The sequence below is a fragment of a genome, unplaced genomic scaffold (genome assembly GCF_019419815.1).
Source record: "Pyrus x bretschneideri cultivar Hongxiangsu unplaced genomic scaffold, Pyrus_bretschneideri_v1 Contig2, whole genome shotgun sequence".
Classification (NCBI taxonomy): Eukaryota; Viridiplantae; Streptophyta; class Magnoliopsida; order Rosales; family Rosaceae; genus Pyrus; species Pyrus x bretschneideri.
This window is the reverse complement of record NW_025999501.1, coordinates 14,127,683-14,143,501: the sequence shown is the minus strand read 5'-3', so window position 1 is coordinate 14,143,501 and position 15,819 is coordinate 14,127,683. Positions and strand designations below refer to the sequence as shown.

The window sequence follows — 15,819 nt, the reverse complement described above, 5'->3', positions numbered from 1 at the left end:
TACTCGTGTATTACATTAGCACATTAATTAGTTTTTCCAACAAAATTTGAGAGCAAGAATCGAATTGACGTGTGAACTGAACATTGAAGCTAAATTGATTGAATTAAAACATGAAAAACGAAAATGATTGATTAATAAAATATAAATAACCATTTGTGGTAAAAAAAAAAAAAAAAAAAAAAAAAACTAATTTGGTAAGTTCGTTACTTCTGAATTCATAAAAAACAACAAAATTCACCGCACGTGCCACCCTTGCGATATGCAGGAGGAGCAGTGGAGTCCATCGGTTTTAATCCATCCCTTTTCAGTATAAAACCGAGTTCGACGAATTTGACGCTGTCGGTGATCCCCCTAAATAATTCTCCTCCCCTTCCTCCCCCACATTCCTCCCACCTCCCCATCTCAATTCATTCCCCATTTAATTTAATTTCTTTTCTTTTTTTTAATTCTCGATTTTAATTTTTCCAAATTTTGATCCGATTTTTCGTACAATCCGATTCAGATCGAACCCGGATCGGACTTAGAGAAAAAATGGCGGCATCTCGACGGCTCCGGGACCTGCAATCGCAGCCGGGGAACAAGATCTGCGTGGACTGCTCCCAAAAGAACCCGCAGTGGGCTTCGGTTTCGTACGGCGTCTTCATGTGCTTAGAGTGCTCCGGCAAGCACCGCGGGCTCGGCGTCCACATCTCCTTCGTCCGATCCGTGACCATGGACTCGTGGTCCGAGATCCAGATCAAGAAGATGGAGGCCGGCGGCAACGAGCAGCTCAACGCCTTCCTCGCCAGCTACGGCGTTCCTAAGGAGACGGATATCGTCACCAAGTACAACACCAACGCCGCCAGCGTGTACCGGGATCGGATTCAAGCCCTAGCCGAGGGGCGTCCCTGGAGGGACCCACCCGTCGTGAAGGAGGCCCTAGGGTTTGGGAAAAAGAAGCCGCCTTTGGCCCAAGGCGGCGGCGGTGGAAGCGGCAGGGGAGGTGGTTCTGGGAATAATGGGGGGTGGGATAGTTGGGATGACGACGGTTTCAGATCGTCGAACGATATGAGGAGGAATCAGTCGACCGGTAACTTTAGAGGCGGCGGTGCTCACGGTGGTAGTGGTAGTGATGGATATGGAGGTGGCATGCCGGCCAGATCGAGGTCCACGGAGGACATCACGAGATCGCAATTCGAGGCTTCTGCGGCTAACAAGGAGAGCTTTTTCGCCAGGAAAATGGCGGAGAATGAGTCGCGGCCTGACGGGCTACCGCCCTCACAGGGCGGGAAGTATGTCGGGTTCGGATCGAGCCCCGCCCCTTCTCAGAATCATAATGTGAATGCGCAAGGCGATGTGTTGTCTGCTGTATCTCAGGTTGCATTACTTTTGTTATTATGTTAATTCTTGATTCGTGATTGTAGATGGAAATGGCTGATATTGATATATACTACCTGTCTGTTTTTGGTTTTCCGTTTATTTAATTTGAATAGGGTTTCGGAAAGTTATCCTTGGTTGCTGCATCGGCGGCTCAGTCTGCTGCAAGTGTAGTCCAGGCAGGCACAAAAGAGATAACTACTAAGGTATTTCTCTATCCAGGCAGGCATTTATATTTGGATATGATTGAAATGCCATGCACTACACTGCATGTTTAAGACTTACTTTGGATGCCGTCAATGGCATCACTACGTATGCGGTATGCCTGCTGCATTTCTTTTGGCTATAGTGGTATATGTTTGGCACCCTTTGTTCTATTAGTTGTGTTTTTTCCTTTTCAAAATCCTCACTGTTATGTGCTTTGTCAGTTCGATAGTGAACAACTTCATGATTTTCGACCGTAATGTGTGCTTTTAGTGGTACTCTTGGTTTATAACCTTTTTGGTTCATATGCCTGACATTTGGAGCGATGTTTTAACTGTGATCTTATTTGTGCAAGCATCACTTTTGAGCTAGGAAACTATAGCTAACTGCAATAGCGAAAGGCAATAAACAGGAAAATGAAAACAAAGTGGTCTCTTACTTTTCAGCTGAATTAACATTTAGTTCTCAGTAAAAAAGCATTTCTGATCATTCCAATCAGAAGATGGTTAGTATGCTGGAAGACAACTTTACTCTAAAAAATATGGTGATTTCCTCCCTGTTAATTGTTCTTTTAAATATTCGGATAAATTAGGTGAACAGGCTCGATATTGTGTCATTTCTCTATTGCCTCACCAAGTAACTCTTTTTAATTTTCAAACTGTTTCACAAGTTTTATTTTGTAACCCTCCATTTCCACATACAGTGGGTTAAACTCCTCAGAACTAATGACTTGCTCATTGGTTGTATTAAACACCTCATCACCTTGATCTCCCCACTTCAACAAATAGCATCCCAAAATACCATTTCAACCATAACATCTCCTATCGACATAGAAACAATTACCAAACAGTCTACCTCAAACAATTACAAACATAAAATCTCTCACATGGCCTCAATTACTGGCAAGCCACCACGACTACCACTACTCATCACATATCACCTCAATTAACACATAGCAAACACCCAGGTTGGCCAAATGGATAGCCATTGGCTGTTCCTATTCCTTTTGTAATTGATTAACCTAAATATCCTGAGGTTTGAAAATATTTAAAAAATGTATTAATGGAGGGAAAAAGAACATATATCGGAAGGAAGACACATCTGGGTGATTTACGCATTTTTGTTTCTCTTTCTTTACTTTCTTTTTAACATTTTCAAGAAGGATATGAGAGTTTTCAGTCCTAATCCGTGTGTGTGAGACTGCAAGTTTGTGTGAGAGAGAGCGACCACTAAACATCACTTAAAAGCTCCTTTTAGAAATCTTATACAAAGTTTCCATGAAATTGTTCTAGTTGCATTTGTGTTATGTGGATGTGGTACACAATATTTTCACATTAAATTAATATTGTCCGTTATTTTTACAAGAAACAGATAAATTGAAAGCTATATTTCTTCAATCACCAGTAATAATTAATATAGACCTAAAGGTTAGCCCATTTCTGAAATTTGATAATGAAGTTGTATGATCGAACTTTTATAACAGGTGAAAGAAGGCGGCTATGATTACAAGGTGAATGAAACTGTTAATGTTGTCACGGCAAAGACGTCAGAGATAGGACAAAGGACTTGGGGGATTATGAAAGGGGTCATGGCAATGGCATCACAGAAGGTTGAAGAGTACACTAAAGACGGAACAAACTGGAAAGCTGAGAATAACTGGCAACGAAATGATAGTGAACAGAATGGATACTATCAAGAGTTTAAACAGGAGAACAAAGAATGGAATTCTTCTTCCGTAGGGGGGCAATCATCGAGTGGGAATCTTAATTCTTATGGCTCTAGTTCTTGGGATGATTGGGACCAAAAAGACACGAGGAAGCAAGAGACTACTAAAGGAACGGGATCCAATAGCAATGATGGTTGGGCTGGCTGGGATGATGGGAAAGATGATGGATATGATAATGCTTACCAGAGTACATCTATTTCAAAGGCTGGTCACAATGGGAAATCTGATTCAGCGTGGACTGGGGGAGGCTTTAACTAAGGTTAGTGTAATACAGGGAACTAATTTTCTGGTTATTTATAACTTTTTCCATATCTTACCTTTTTACCATGCTTATGTGGGTTCGCGAAATGATATTTGTCTTGAATTGAATTTGGCTTGCGATAGTTGTGGATTTAGTTTGGAGTTCTTATTCCTGTTTTGCATTGTATATCCAAGTAGGAACATGTGGGTTCTCGAAATGATATTTGTCTTGAATTGAATTTGGCTTGCGATAGTTGCGGATTTAGTTTGGAGTTCTTATTCCTGTTTTGCATTGTATATCCAAGTAGGAACATGTGGGTTCTCGAAATGATATTTGTCTTGAATTGAATTTGGCTTGCGATAGTTGCGGATTTAGTTTGGAGTTCTTATTCCTGTTTTGCATTGTATATCCAAGTAGGAACCTCACGTGGTCTCTGCAATTTCTGGTTAACCCATATGTCGCGGACACAAATTAGAACTCAAAACTGATGGATGCCAAGGGTGATACCTAGGTGATGGATATGGAATTTGATGGAGGCGGAATTGTTAGCAGCTGGTGCTGACTAATTGGTTGGTGATTTGTTGGAATTTAGATCCATTTCCATGGAAAAGACACTTTTGTTGAGGTTAGTATATTTGCAGTAAAGTTTTCTTCTCTCTCTTTCTTTCATCTGGAAAAGATTTTTATGCAACTTAATTGGGATATTCGTCGTTTTCCAAAAGTTGTTTATGTATGTACAACTACCAACAAGGAGGGTTAATTGCCCGATTCAAAAGAGGACTGAAAGTTTGAATTTGTTTGTGGGATTTGAGGAATGAAATGATTTGCATTTGTTCTTGTTTGTTATCCCTCATTCGTGTTCTGATTTGTGCTAGCCCTTTCAAATATCAGTCATTAGCAATCATCTGAATAGTATGACCATGTTCGGCTTCTCAAATCCCTGCGCCGCTCCATTCTTTCCGTTCACTTAAGCTGCTCTATTTAACCATTTAGAGCAAGTCCATTCCACTAAGGGAATTAGTGAATAATAGTTGGCCGAGTGCAGCTCTGCTTTGTAGATGGATTGGTATTAAAAAAATTATTTTTATAATAATAAAAGATAAGTTTATATCTAATTTTTGTTAGGATTTTTAACCAATTTCATCACGTCACATGTTATTATCCGAAATCACAATTTTTGTGGTTTGATTTTCAATTAGATTTTTAACCAATTTCGTAATGTCACGTTTCATGAGCTCGTAAGACGGGTTGGAACGCCTATTTGCCCAATTTATGTAGGGTAGGCGTCTTATTCAGTAATACGGAATGCCCTTGAATAACTTCTTGAAGTATTTCTCCTACAGCCGGCGCTAAAAATACGCTAAGCGTAAATTGATATGTTGATATCGTAAATAAGGACAAATGAGATAGAAAGAAGAAACTGTAACTATAGGGTTTGGATTTTGTGAATAGCCTTCTGATAAGATTTTTAACTAATTACATTGCGTCACGTGTTACTATATGATTAGAATTCTTGTGGATAGATTTTTGATAAGATTTTCAACCAATTACAGCGTGCCACGTGGCATCATCTACAACTCGATCCTTTCATTTTTTTTTATATATAAACCATACACCCAACTTAAACTCACATGCCAAAATTAAAATCTCTCTTAAGCCTTAATGGTGGATAAATCTTGAGTTCTTACAATGTTTTCTATAATGTTCGTAGTTCATGTTACTAGACCATTTGTCACAATTTTGTATTTCGGGCAACCTTCGACAACATTACAACATTCAAAGATGTTGAATGACTTATTCTTGTGGGCCGCATTGTACCAAACTTGTGTTCGAACTTGAAGTGCCTACAATGAAGGATTTGAAGGTCCTTTCGTCTCTTGGAGGTTTTGGTCGGAAATATTGTCCCTGTAAGAGACGGGGATTTTGAGAGGCAATGACATCCTATGAGGATTGTAAATGGTCATCGCTGCTGGAGTTGTCATGAAGGTGGTAAAAACTGCCATCAGGATCAAAATAGCAAACATCTAGTCGTTTTAGAATCTGGAAAGCAAAATTTTTCATCGGATCTCTAAGGTCAACACGGACTTACACAACGAAGGTCCGTTGGCACGTTCGTCTAAAAAGGTGAAGTTGTCCAACGGAATATAATTTCCTCGGTTAAAAGTTGTGTGATGAGTTTTACGTGACGACTTTTGCTCGATGGATATCTGTTGCCTTGGAACCTAGGCCACTAATGTCTGATTTAGGAGACGAATTATTTTTGCCTCGTAAGTAGTGTTTTTTTTATTTTTTATTTTTATTATTATTTTTTTATTTAGTGGCAATATATGTATATCCAATCTCAATTTCAGTGATGAATTTATTCAGATTCATCATCTATGAACATTCACTTTCTTTTCTTTTTTTTTTCTTTTTTTTTTTTTCCTTTTCGTTCAAATAACTGTCATTTATAAGATTTGCACTAAAATCCTCTAACAAAGTAGAGACCAATGCCATTAGACCATGTGATTATGAGCTAGCGTACACATGCAGAGACTTACGTTTAAACACTTAATTTGTACTTGTTAATTAGCGAATTGGGTCAGACAGATTCCTTAGAGATCTCAAGCACAGAACTGGAGACAGATTCCTTAGAGATCTCAAGCACAGAACTGGAGGACTCATCCGCGATGAACCTTTCGTAATCACCGTGCAGTACCTTCGACACCGGAGCCTCCACGGCATGAGCTACGTCATGTTGTTGAATCACAAGCACTGAGGAGACCACACCCTGGCTCGATGAAGCCAATATGTCTCCAATGGGGCCTAACTCTGCATGCTCTGCATGGCGGTCGGCCAATTCTGCCACCATGCGTGACGGGAATCTTCCTTTGCCTACGATTAACAGGTCATGATCTCCACTTCTTCCTATTTCCAAAACCCCCTCCACAACGTTATTGGCTGCCACCTTCTCTATGTACTCTGCTTTCCCATCCCATTTGCTTCTGAACTCAGCCACTGCTTCCTCATCCAGCTCCTGATGATCAAAATTTACAAAAGATTAAGACATAATTAAAAATGATAAACGTATACACTAAACTTGTGTGATTTCCCTCTGTGAGTCTTTCCGGCCCTCGTAATGGTGGACTGCTATAGCGAAACCACCAGCTTATCTCCTTTTCAAGAAAAAAAAAAAAGAAAAAAGACTAATCTTTTAGGGTATGACACCCGTGTGATGAAGGTGCATTTGTGAATGATCAAATAGATGAGAAAATCTTCCCTTCACGTCCCAGAAAGAGTATCGAACCGGCGAGAGGTAAATAATTTTCAAAATGTTGGAACATCATGCATACCTTTTCTTTCTTTCGGTCCATTTTAGCTGTGGAAAAACAATAGCTATTCTCGGTAGACTTGGAGGGCGAAGGCTTTAACATGATCCCATTACTCTCCATGCCCTCTTTCTCAACAAATTTCACAACCACCACTTTAACTGTCGGGTGTTCGGCCATCCTACCACCAAACTCCAAGGCCTCGCGATCATCAGGCCCACCAAAAAACATAACGCAAACTCGTCGGGTCACAGTGGTGCTAGGCCTTGGAGTTTGGGCTCCGGTGTTACCAAACCCCCGATCAACGATCACTGCAACGGAGCATGGCGCAGTTTGAAGCACCCTCTGGTTGACCCCTCGCCAGCCGTGGCCAACAACCTCCGTCGCTTCATGATTATCGCTCTCACGCATCCATTGTTTGTGGAATGGCAAGATGATCATCGTCACCTTCCGGTCGTCCGCCACATGGCAAACATCCTCGTGCATTGTGGACAGGGTTGAAATTGCGGTTGTGGGTCGGACCGATACTCGGCCCAATTGGCTATAGGCCTTGAAGGCTGAAACAACCCCCTGGCTCCATGGGCCGCGGCCCAATCGTTTAAAGAAGGGAAAGCCATTCTTTCGGGCCCGTTGGACCATGATGATGGAAGAAGATCGCTCAGTGAGCTCCACAAGGTGCATGAGGAAGAGTTTGAGTTGGGCTTTCTTGTCACTTCGGATGGACTCAATGAGGCTAATGAGTGAGGGCACATTGGCAGGCCCATGAACACACGCCAGGACTCGAAGCTCGTCCTTGAAGGATTCACTGGTTGACAGATCACAGAGCTTACGGTGAGCGCGAACTGAGATGCCACGTGCGGGCTTGTAAATGGCCATCACTAATGGACTAGTGATAAAGGTGGTGAAGAGTGCCATGATTACCAGAATAGCAAATGTCTCATCATTAAGCACCTGAGATTTAATTAAAGAGAAAGTTGTAAAAGTTATGTACGATGTCAGCAATTTTGGTGCTACGCGTGTTGCACATAATACTTTGTATTCGGTATTGTAACCTAATATGTAGAAACCAATGGTAGAACTCTTGCTAGCACACGTAGAGGGATTTAACGATAACTATATAAGATGTCTTTGGAACATGACGATCCAAGTTATTACTCCAGCGTGTTTTAATTATACGAACACTTTAGATTAATATGATCATGTCACTACATGGATTTTCTTAAGCTCGCTAGTTAGTTTATTTTTTTTATGTTTGTGCTAACAAACAATTCCTATAAAGTAGAAAGCTGAAGTCTCCCTCGAACACGAACAATTCCTAATTCTACTTAATTAGTTGATGGTTTTGACGAATCGTGAGTCGTCACTGAAGGATAATGACCAAACCGAACGCGTTGGAGTTGGCATCATACTTCCCCATAAAAACGATAACCTTTTAGATTGATCCATTCATCTTCTGGGAATGCACAGACCAGAACAACACTATGCTACAGACAATTCCTATAAAGTTATATATAAAAAGCCTCCTCAAATAGACAGTTTTTGGCTTTTTTTTACACAACCGATAAGATAATTTATGCTAACTTTATTTAAATTACGGAAGAGACTGAAAAAGGCAAAAGGTGGATTAAAGAGGAAAATCTTGTCCAACAAGACGAATCCACTACTTACAAATATTTTTTAAGTAGGATTTGGATCCTCTCCGGATCCTCTTCCCGGGGATTCCGGAGATCAAGACGCAAGGACCGTTCATCAAAGATCGAAAGGTCATAATTAAATACTTTTTACACAAAACATGATTGCTTTACTTTTAAAAATATAAAAAATATTTAATTGTGATCGTACGATCTTTGATGAACGGTCCTTACGTCTTGATCTCCGAGATCCCTAGGGAAGGGATCCGGAGAGGATCCAAATCCTTTTAAGGGATTTGGAGATTCGTCAAAGCCTATACCAGAACAACCCAAAAGTCCTAACCTAAAAAAGTTTAGCTCTTATAGCAATAATTGATAGAATATATATACCACCCAACTTTATTTTTGGATGGATTCACAATAAAGCAAAGGCCGACGAGACAACTAAGCCAGATATGCATGCTTTTAATCTTTTCAACGACATTAAACTTTCGAAGTCTGTCATCATGCAGGGGGGAGAAATTGCCATAACGCACCAAGGGATTCATGGATTGGCAAAAGCTTTTAAGAAATCTTTCAAAAAAGCAAAGAGACGAGGGGAAAAGTTGAGTTGTTGTTTTCAAATGATTTTGATTTTGCAATTGATTCCCTAACATCTCATGACACTTTTTTTTTTTAATTTTTTTTTTAAGTGGAATAATTAGTGACAAATCATGATTACCATCCCTTCCGAATCCAAAGATAATATTCACAGTTTTAATTACTCTTTCTGGCTATTAGTACAATCTAAATTTTTGTTTTTTCTTTTCATTTTCCATTACTAGTAATTTGTAAATTTCATACTTGCTTTTATAATGGAAATTTGTGGTAAAAATTAAATCAATAATAATTAGCTGACCTTTTTCTCCTTGCCAATGTTGAGAACAATGAGCTCCACCAACCCCTTGGTGTTCATGAGCACACCAAGCGTCAACGATTCTCTAGCCGGAATCATAAACGTCATTGCCACCACAAACGTCCCCAAAATCTTCCCGGCACAAGCGATCGATATAACGAGCACCAACAGCCCCCAAGCCTCTGCACCGTGTATCTTTCCTACATCGGTCTTCAACCCACTTGATGCAAAGTAAAGTGGAAGCAACAAACCGGACACAAAGTCCTCAGTCTTCGCTATCAATCTGTCTGCAAACTGTCCTTCTTTGGGAATTGTTAGACCAAAGACAAAGGCTCCAAATATAGAATGGATACCAATTAGGTCAGTAATGAATCCGGATACCATGACTCCGGCTAGGGTTAGGCATATATAGGCTTCGTCTACGTCATCTTGTTCTGGGGAGCTCCGACGGGCCACCCAGTTCATGGCCGGTCGGATCACCACCATCATGAAAGCAACAAATGCAACACCTGAGATTCACAAGGCAGTAAATGCCAATGTTACCAAGGTCTAAAAATACAGAATATTAAACAAAATATAGATATTAAATAAATGATAAGCGATCACGTTGTATACTAGTTCTCACCCTTCTTTTAGTGTAAAATATATCGTTGTACTAAAAAACAGTGAGCCACTTATGTAAAACTCAATTCATAGGGAGGTTTTGATAACATATTAATTTATTTACTTTTTAAGTGGAGAAATAAGTTATACGTGTTTTATAAACAATTGTCACGGACCATTATGAGCTCGTTTGGATGTGCTTTTAAAATAACTGAAAGTGCTTTTGGTGAAAATGTTTCTAGAACCTATCTTTAGTAAAAATGTAAGTAAATTCTGGAATAGCACTTAAAGTGCTTTCTGGAAGAAACACATAACTGGTGCTTCTTGCAAAAAACACTTCAAATGCTTTTGAAACCCAAAAACATTTTTTGTAAAAACGTTTTCAGTAATTTCAAAAGTACATCTAAACGAGTCATATATTATTTCATGCATTAGAATACAAACGTACGATTGAATTAGTATATATTTCACTTGTAAGATAAATATATTAATAAAACTATGAAAGTTAAATACACCTTAAGTGAAATAGTATAGCACATGACTATGTCCTAAATACACTAGTAAAGTAGTACCCAATCTCTCATTTACTGGAGTAGGTCACGACTACAATTACACGAATTGTTTATTTTAAAAAATGGAAAATAAAAAGAAACTTGTGAAAAGAAAAAAAAAATGAAAAAAAAATCGAGCATATTGTGGAAACTTTTGGACCAGACAAACCTGATAAGAGGACCCAGACTGATACCATAGGACTTTTCTTGTGGCCACCAACGCCGTCACCGGCGAAGGCCACCGCAAGAGCGAGCAAGATCCATGCAGCGACGTCATTCAACGCGGCAGCAGCCATGGCAGTTTCGCCAACCCTAGTAGTTAAAAGCTTGAACTCTGCTAAAATGCGGGCGAGTACAGGGAAGGCCGTGATCGAAAGCGATACTCCCATGAACACAACGAACTCACTGAAGCCGACTTTGTCAGCCCCGTCGATCGTTCTCCGGAGGATCACAGCAACGCCGATGCCACATAGGAAAGGCACCGATATGCCAGCGAGGGCTATGCCAAATGAACTTCGGCCACTACGACGTCGGATTGAGCTTAAATCGAGCTCAATGCCTACGAGGAACAAGAAAAAGAGAAGACCAATGCTTGCCACGGTTTCGAGTATTGGAGTGCTCCATGAGGGAAATATTTTGTGCAGGTAGTCTTTGTTTCTTCCAAAGGCTGACGGCCCAAGCAATATTCCACCCTATACAAATAAATAAATGAGAAAAAATAAAATAAGAATTAATTATGAAGAATTAGACACATGTAAATGATTACCTCGATACAAATTAGAACATGTCTCAAGTTCGAATAAATTAGGAGAGTAGGACTTACAGCAATCTCGGCGATGACTTTGGGTTGGCGGAGGGGTTTGAGAAGGAAGGCGAGGAAGCGGCTGACGACGATGATTAAGGTGGTTTGGACGATTAAGAGTGGGAAGGCGAAGTTTAGAGGATTGTCACCTTGCAATAATCCACTTGATGCAGTTTTGATTGAAGTTACATTCACCAGAGCCATCGTGTGTTATGCAAATAGCTAGTAGCTGTATATAATAGGATATCATGGAAAACTAAGCAATTTATAGAGAGGGAGAGCGAGTCTTGGTTTTTGTCGTTGTGAGTAAGGGTAATTAAAGTGAGGTCACACAGTGAAGGGCAACAAAAGCGTAATTTGGCATTTGATGATCCATTGTTTTATTGTATGGGTAAATATCAGCTTACTACTTTCATATTTCGTGGTTTTTAACATTTAGTATATCAAGTTTTTTTCATTCCAAAGTTATACCTAAAAAGTAATTTTTTTGACAGTCTCATACATCTGTTAGTCAAACTATTAAGTCTTGCATTAACTGATGACATGGCGTCCACGTGAACAATGACTGGACGCCACGTGTCAATAAGGATCCCACATGGATATTAAAAAAAATTACAAATTACAAAATTACAAAAAAAAAAAAAAAAAAATGTTCTTCTCCTTCGAACATCTTCTTCTCCATCCCTTCTATAACCCTCCTCTCTCTCCTCCTCCGCACACCCTCTCCACTTTCTCTCTCTAACCCTCTTCTATATCCTCCTCTGCACACCCTCTCCGCACACCATCTCCACTTTGTCTGACTTTATATCAGATACTTCTTGTGCATCCTCCATTGAAACGACTCTGAAATCAACTTCGACAAATTATAAAATCATCCATCACAAAAATCGTAAAGTTTGAATCTTTACTAAATCCCAGCTGACCCAACATCTAAAATCAAAGCAGAAACTAAGAAATAATTCAATACAACACCAAATCAAATCACAAAAAATAACATCAAATTATACAAGGAACTTCATTAAAGTCCAATGAATACTTTTACCATAAACAAAAGTAGAAAATAATAATCCCAATTGAGATAATCCAAGATTAAGATTTGAAATTTAACATTCTTTGAAAAAAAAAAAACCCCACATTCAGACTCTGTTTTTTGGTTCTGATAATTTGAATCAACAGTTTGGATGCTTGAATATTATGCTAGGACTATGAACTTCAAATACCCAATTTAATTCAGCTGATGGGTAGAACGAAATCAACTTACCCGAGAGTCCTCCCTTGCTGTCGACGGCGATCGCAAGCAATGGCGTAGTCAGAAATTATTTGTTGGGTGAGCTAAGCTAAAATTATTACTACGAAATTAAGTTTTTAATCCTATGTTGCCTACATAAAGTTATATAATAGTAAAAACTTGAATGTAGTAATTTGAAACAAAAATTTTATGCTATGTTTTTTAGGTTTCTAATCTTCAAAGTTTTCAAGTGAATAAAATAAGGAACCATTTGTGATATGGAAGTTTTAATTTATTCCTATTAAATACAATATTGGTTAAAGTGATGAGTTTATTTAACATTTATTAGCTCTTATTATTCTTAAAAACAGGCATACTAGTAAAAAAATTTCATTTCTTATGCGAAATATGACAATTAAAATCATAAACTAACCTAAAAATTAATATTTTTAAGCTTGAAGAACCAAACTCTTCCTATGCTATAGCCTAAGGGAGCCTTGTACTTGGCTCCGCCCTTGTTGCAAGCTAAGCCCTCTGAAGCTTGTCACGGCAAAAGCCCTAACCCCTTACGTCCAAATTTGCACATATGGGTGGAGGCCGAGAAGGGAGGGAGAAGGGAGGGACGGTAGGGATTGAGGAAGAACAGCTTTTTAAATTTTTTTGTAATTTTGTAATTTTTAAATTTTAATTTGTAATTTTAATTTTTTTAATATCCACGTGGTACCCTTATTGACACGTGGTGCCCGGTCATTATCCACGTGGACGCCATGTCATCAATTAACGGAAGGCTTAACTGTTTGATTAACGGATGTACGAGATTGTCCCAAAATTTACACTTTAGTTATGACGGGACGAAAAAAACTTGATGTACTAAATACTGAAAACCATGAAACACAAAGGTAATAAACTGATATTTACCCTTATTTTATTATAAAGAGGATGATTTGAACTTGTGACTCTTTCGGCATTAGAGAGAAACATATATCTAATATCAGTAAATTAATAGTTAGTTGGTACTTTAAACTTAGTTGTTTATTAACCAGTTAGACATTCACGTATTATGGACCGTGTGAGTTTCATTCATTTTAAACCTAGTTGGTTAACCCAAGTAATTGAGATCAAATGATTAAAGTTATTTACTCAAATGCTCGAAGACCTTTATTATATGCTCTATTCTTCAATATTACTTGTATTTGTTGTTAATGCAATACGTTAACATTGGTATATACATATCTTCGATACTGTTAAAATCATTTAATGAATATAGTACTTGATTTTGTAAAAAGAATAGGATGAAATGAATCATAACGAACTTGTCTCCATATATGCCGATTCTTCTTTCCATGTTACCAACCAAAGTGAACCCAAAACTCCAAACACTTCATGTTTTTTGTTTTCAAGTTTGATCAAGCGAATATCACGAGATTGTTGCAAAAAAGGATTGCAATTTTGTTCACGACTCCACATTGAACCTGACCCGTGGCAACTGTACACTTAAATAATGATCACAATCAACTTTGGGCCATACATAATGCGACTAATACCAAACAATAATAATCCTTTGTACTCATCAAATGCGTGCCTGTCCATTAATATTACCCCACAATGTCAAAGATTAGTACTTGCACAGTAGTAGACGGTCCAAAATTCATCCGACTCTAGTATTAAAAATGAGAAACGCTTTCTGCACTCTATCGATTTTTACCCTCTTTTACTTCCTTTCTTATTTATAGTCACATAATTAAATAAATTGCGATAAAATCAAGGGACAAACACAATTAAGTGGGAGTGGAGGAGACTAACAAAGAGTAGTGTGATGGAAATTAATCATTTCTTTTACCCTATGTTTGGAAGAAGAAATCATCAAAATATACACTAAGTTTTGACTTGCCAAGGCTTATGTGGCGCAAACATTGGGTCTCACAAATTGCATACACGGCATGACTCATCTAAGATAGACAAGTCATCAAGAGTGACATTGGGGAATTATCTTTTAACTTGACATTGATACAAATATACAAATTATGTCAATTTGGTAAACTCGACAAAAAAAAAAAATTATTTGGTCAATTTACCAAACAATTACTTATTTAAATGATTTGATTAAATCAAATTGGTTATTGTTGTCACATCCTGGCCCGGGCCCCCACCACATCCCGGGCTCAACTCCACCGTAACACGATATTGTCCGTTTTGGGCCCCGACCACGCCTTCATGGTTTTGTTTCTTAGAACTCACGCAATAATTTCCCAGTGGGTCACCCATCATGGGATTGCTCTTGCGCGAACTCGCTTAACTTCGAAGTTCCTACAAAATCCGAAGTCAGTGAGCTCTCAAAAGGTCTCGTGCTAGGTAGAGATGGGAATATACATATAAGGCTTACATGATCCACTTCCCTAGGCGATGTGAGATGTTACAATTGTACTTCAATCAAATCCTTCCATCCGTAGAATTAATCAAGTCATTTAATTAATTCAAAATTATTTGATTATATCAAATTGGACATCAATCAAGTCCAAGCTTATACTCAAGTTCTTCGACGGTTTACCAAATTAACTGATTTGGTTCAAATTAATTGATTCGGTTCAAATCAAGCTTTGGTTGTTTTATCAATTAAATTTTTTCGTCAAATTACCAACTTATTTGATTTGGTTCACATTTATATCAAATCAAGTTCAAATCAAACTTTAATCAAGACGATTCATGGAGAAAACTCCATAAATTAAGGCCTAGAAAAGGAATTGACTCAATGCAAAGAATCATGGAGAGTCTTGTAAATACGAGCCTCCAAGACAAAGAAATTGACACTTAGACACCCTACAAACCTGAAAGACTCATAAAGCTCTCTACATTCTTTACCATTCGTGGACAATCAACAAGCGCATGCACCGATTCATCCACCATCAAAGCCAAAAATCACCTACCACATGACACTACTTGTGGTCGCGATTTGTGTAAGATCAAGTTTTGACGGCCCTTCAAGAAATCGCAAGCCCAATTCAAAATCAAGGATTCACCATCCTAATTAAATTCGAATTTTTGAGATTGAATCAAAGGATCAGGCGTTGTACTCAGAGATTGTAACCCTAATTTTATCATCAAGACAACCTGATTATTTTGCGTGTTTACAAAAACATATGGAGCTTCCGCATAGAACAAAAGAGTACAAACTCTCTTTTTAAGTGTGAGTGGAACCCCTTTTGTTTGGCACTTTATTGTTTTAGCTGTGTTGTGTTAGGTTACTTTCTTGCTCCCTTGTTTGAAAGTGGTCCTA

General features: G+C 38.6%; 2 protein-coding genes across 5 annotated transcripts; one reads left to right on the top strand and one right to left on the bottom strand.

Moving 5' to 3' along the window:
- Window positions 1–328: 328 nt before the first annotated feature.
- On the top strand, window positions 329–4,373 carry LOC103963567 (probable ADP-ribosylation factor GTPase-activating protein AGD6). Of its 3 annotated transcripts, none has more exons than XM_009376398.3 (4): window positions 329–1,356; window positions 1,473–1,562; window positions 3,044–3,545; window positions 3,996–4,373. In XM_009376398.3, exons 1-3 carry the CDS (start codon window positions 532–534, stop codon window positions 3,542–3,544), a joined length of 1,416 nt encoding a protein of 471 aa, XP_009374673.2. In that variant the 5' UTR covers window positions 329–531; the 3' UTR covers window position 3,545; window positions 3,996–4,373. The 3 variants fall into 3 exon arrangements, with proteins under 3 accessions (XP_009374673.2, XP_048439625.1, XP_009374672.2); XM_048583668.1 differs by having other exon boundaries at window positions 3,942–4,373; XM_009376397.3 differs by having other exon boundaries at window positions 331–1,356; window positions 3,945–4,373.
- A 1,634-nt stretch (window positions 4,374–6,007) lies between these two features.
- Window positions 6,008–11,523, bottom strand: LOC103963568 (cation/H(+) antiporter 20). 2 transcript variants are annotated; one of them, XM_048583667.1, is made up of 6 exons: window positions 11,339–11,523; window positions 10,685–11,207; window positions 9,365–9,870; window positions 6,860–7,786; window positions 6,166–6,543; window positions 6,008–6,129 (listed from the first exon to the last, which is right to left on the bottom strand). In XM_048583667.1, exons 1-6 carry the CDS (start codon window positions 11,519–11,521, stop codon window positions 6,109–6,111), a joined length of 2,538 nt encoding a protein of 845 aa, XP_048439624.1. In that variant the 5' UTR covers window positions 11,522–11,523; the 3' UTR covers window positions 6,008–6,108. The 2 variants fall into 2 exon arrangements, with proteins under 2 accessions (XP_048439624.1, XP_009374674.2); XM_009376399.3 differs by having other exon boundaries at window positions 6,008–6,543.
- Window positions 11,524–15,819: the final 4,296 nt, after the last annotated feature.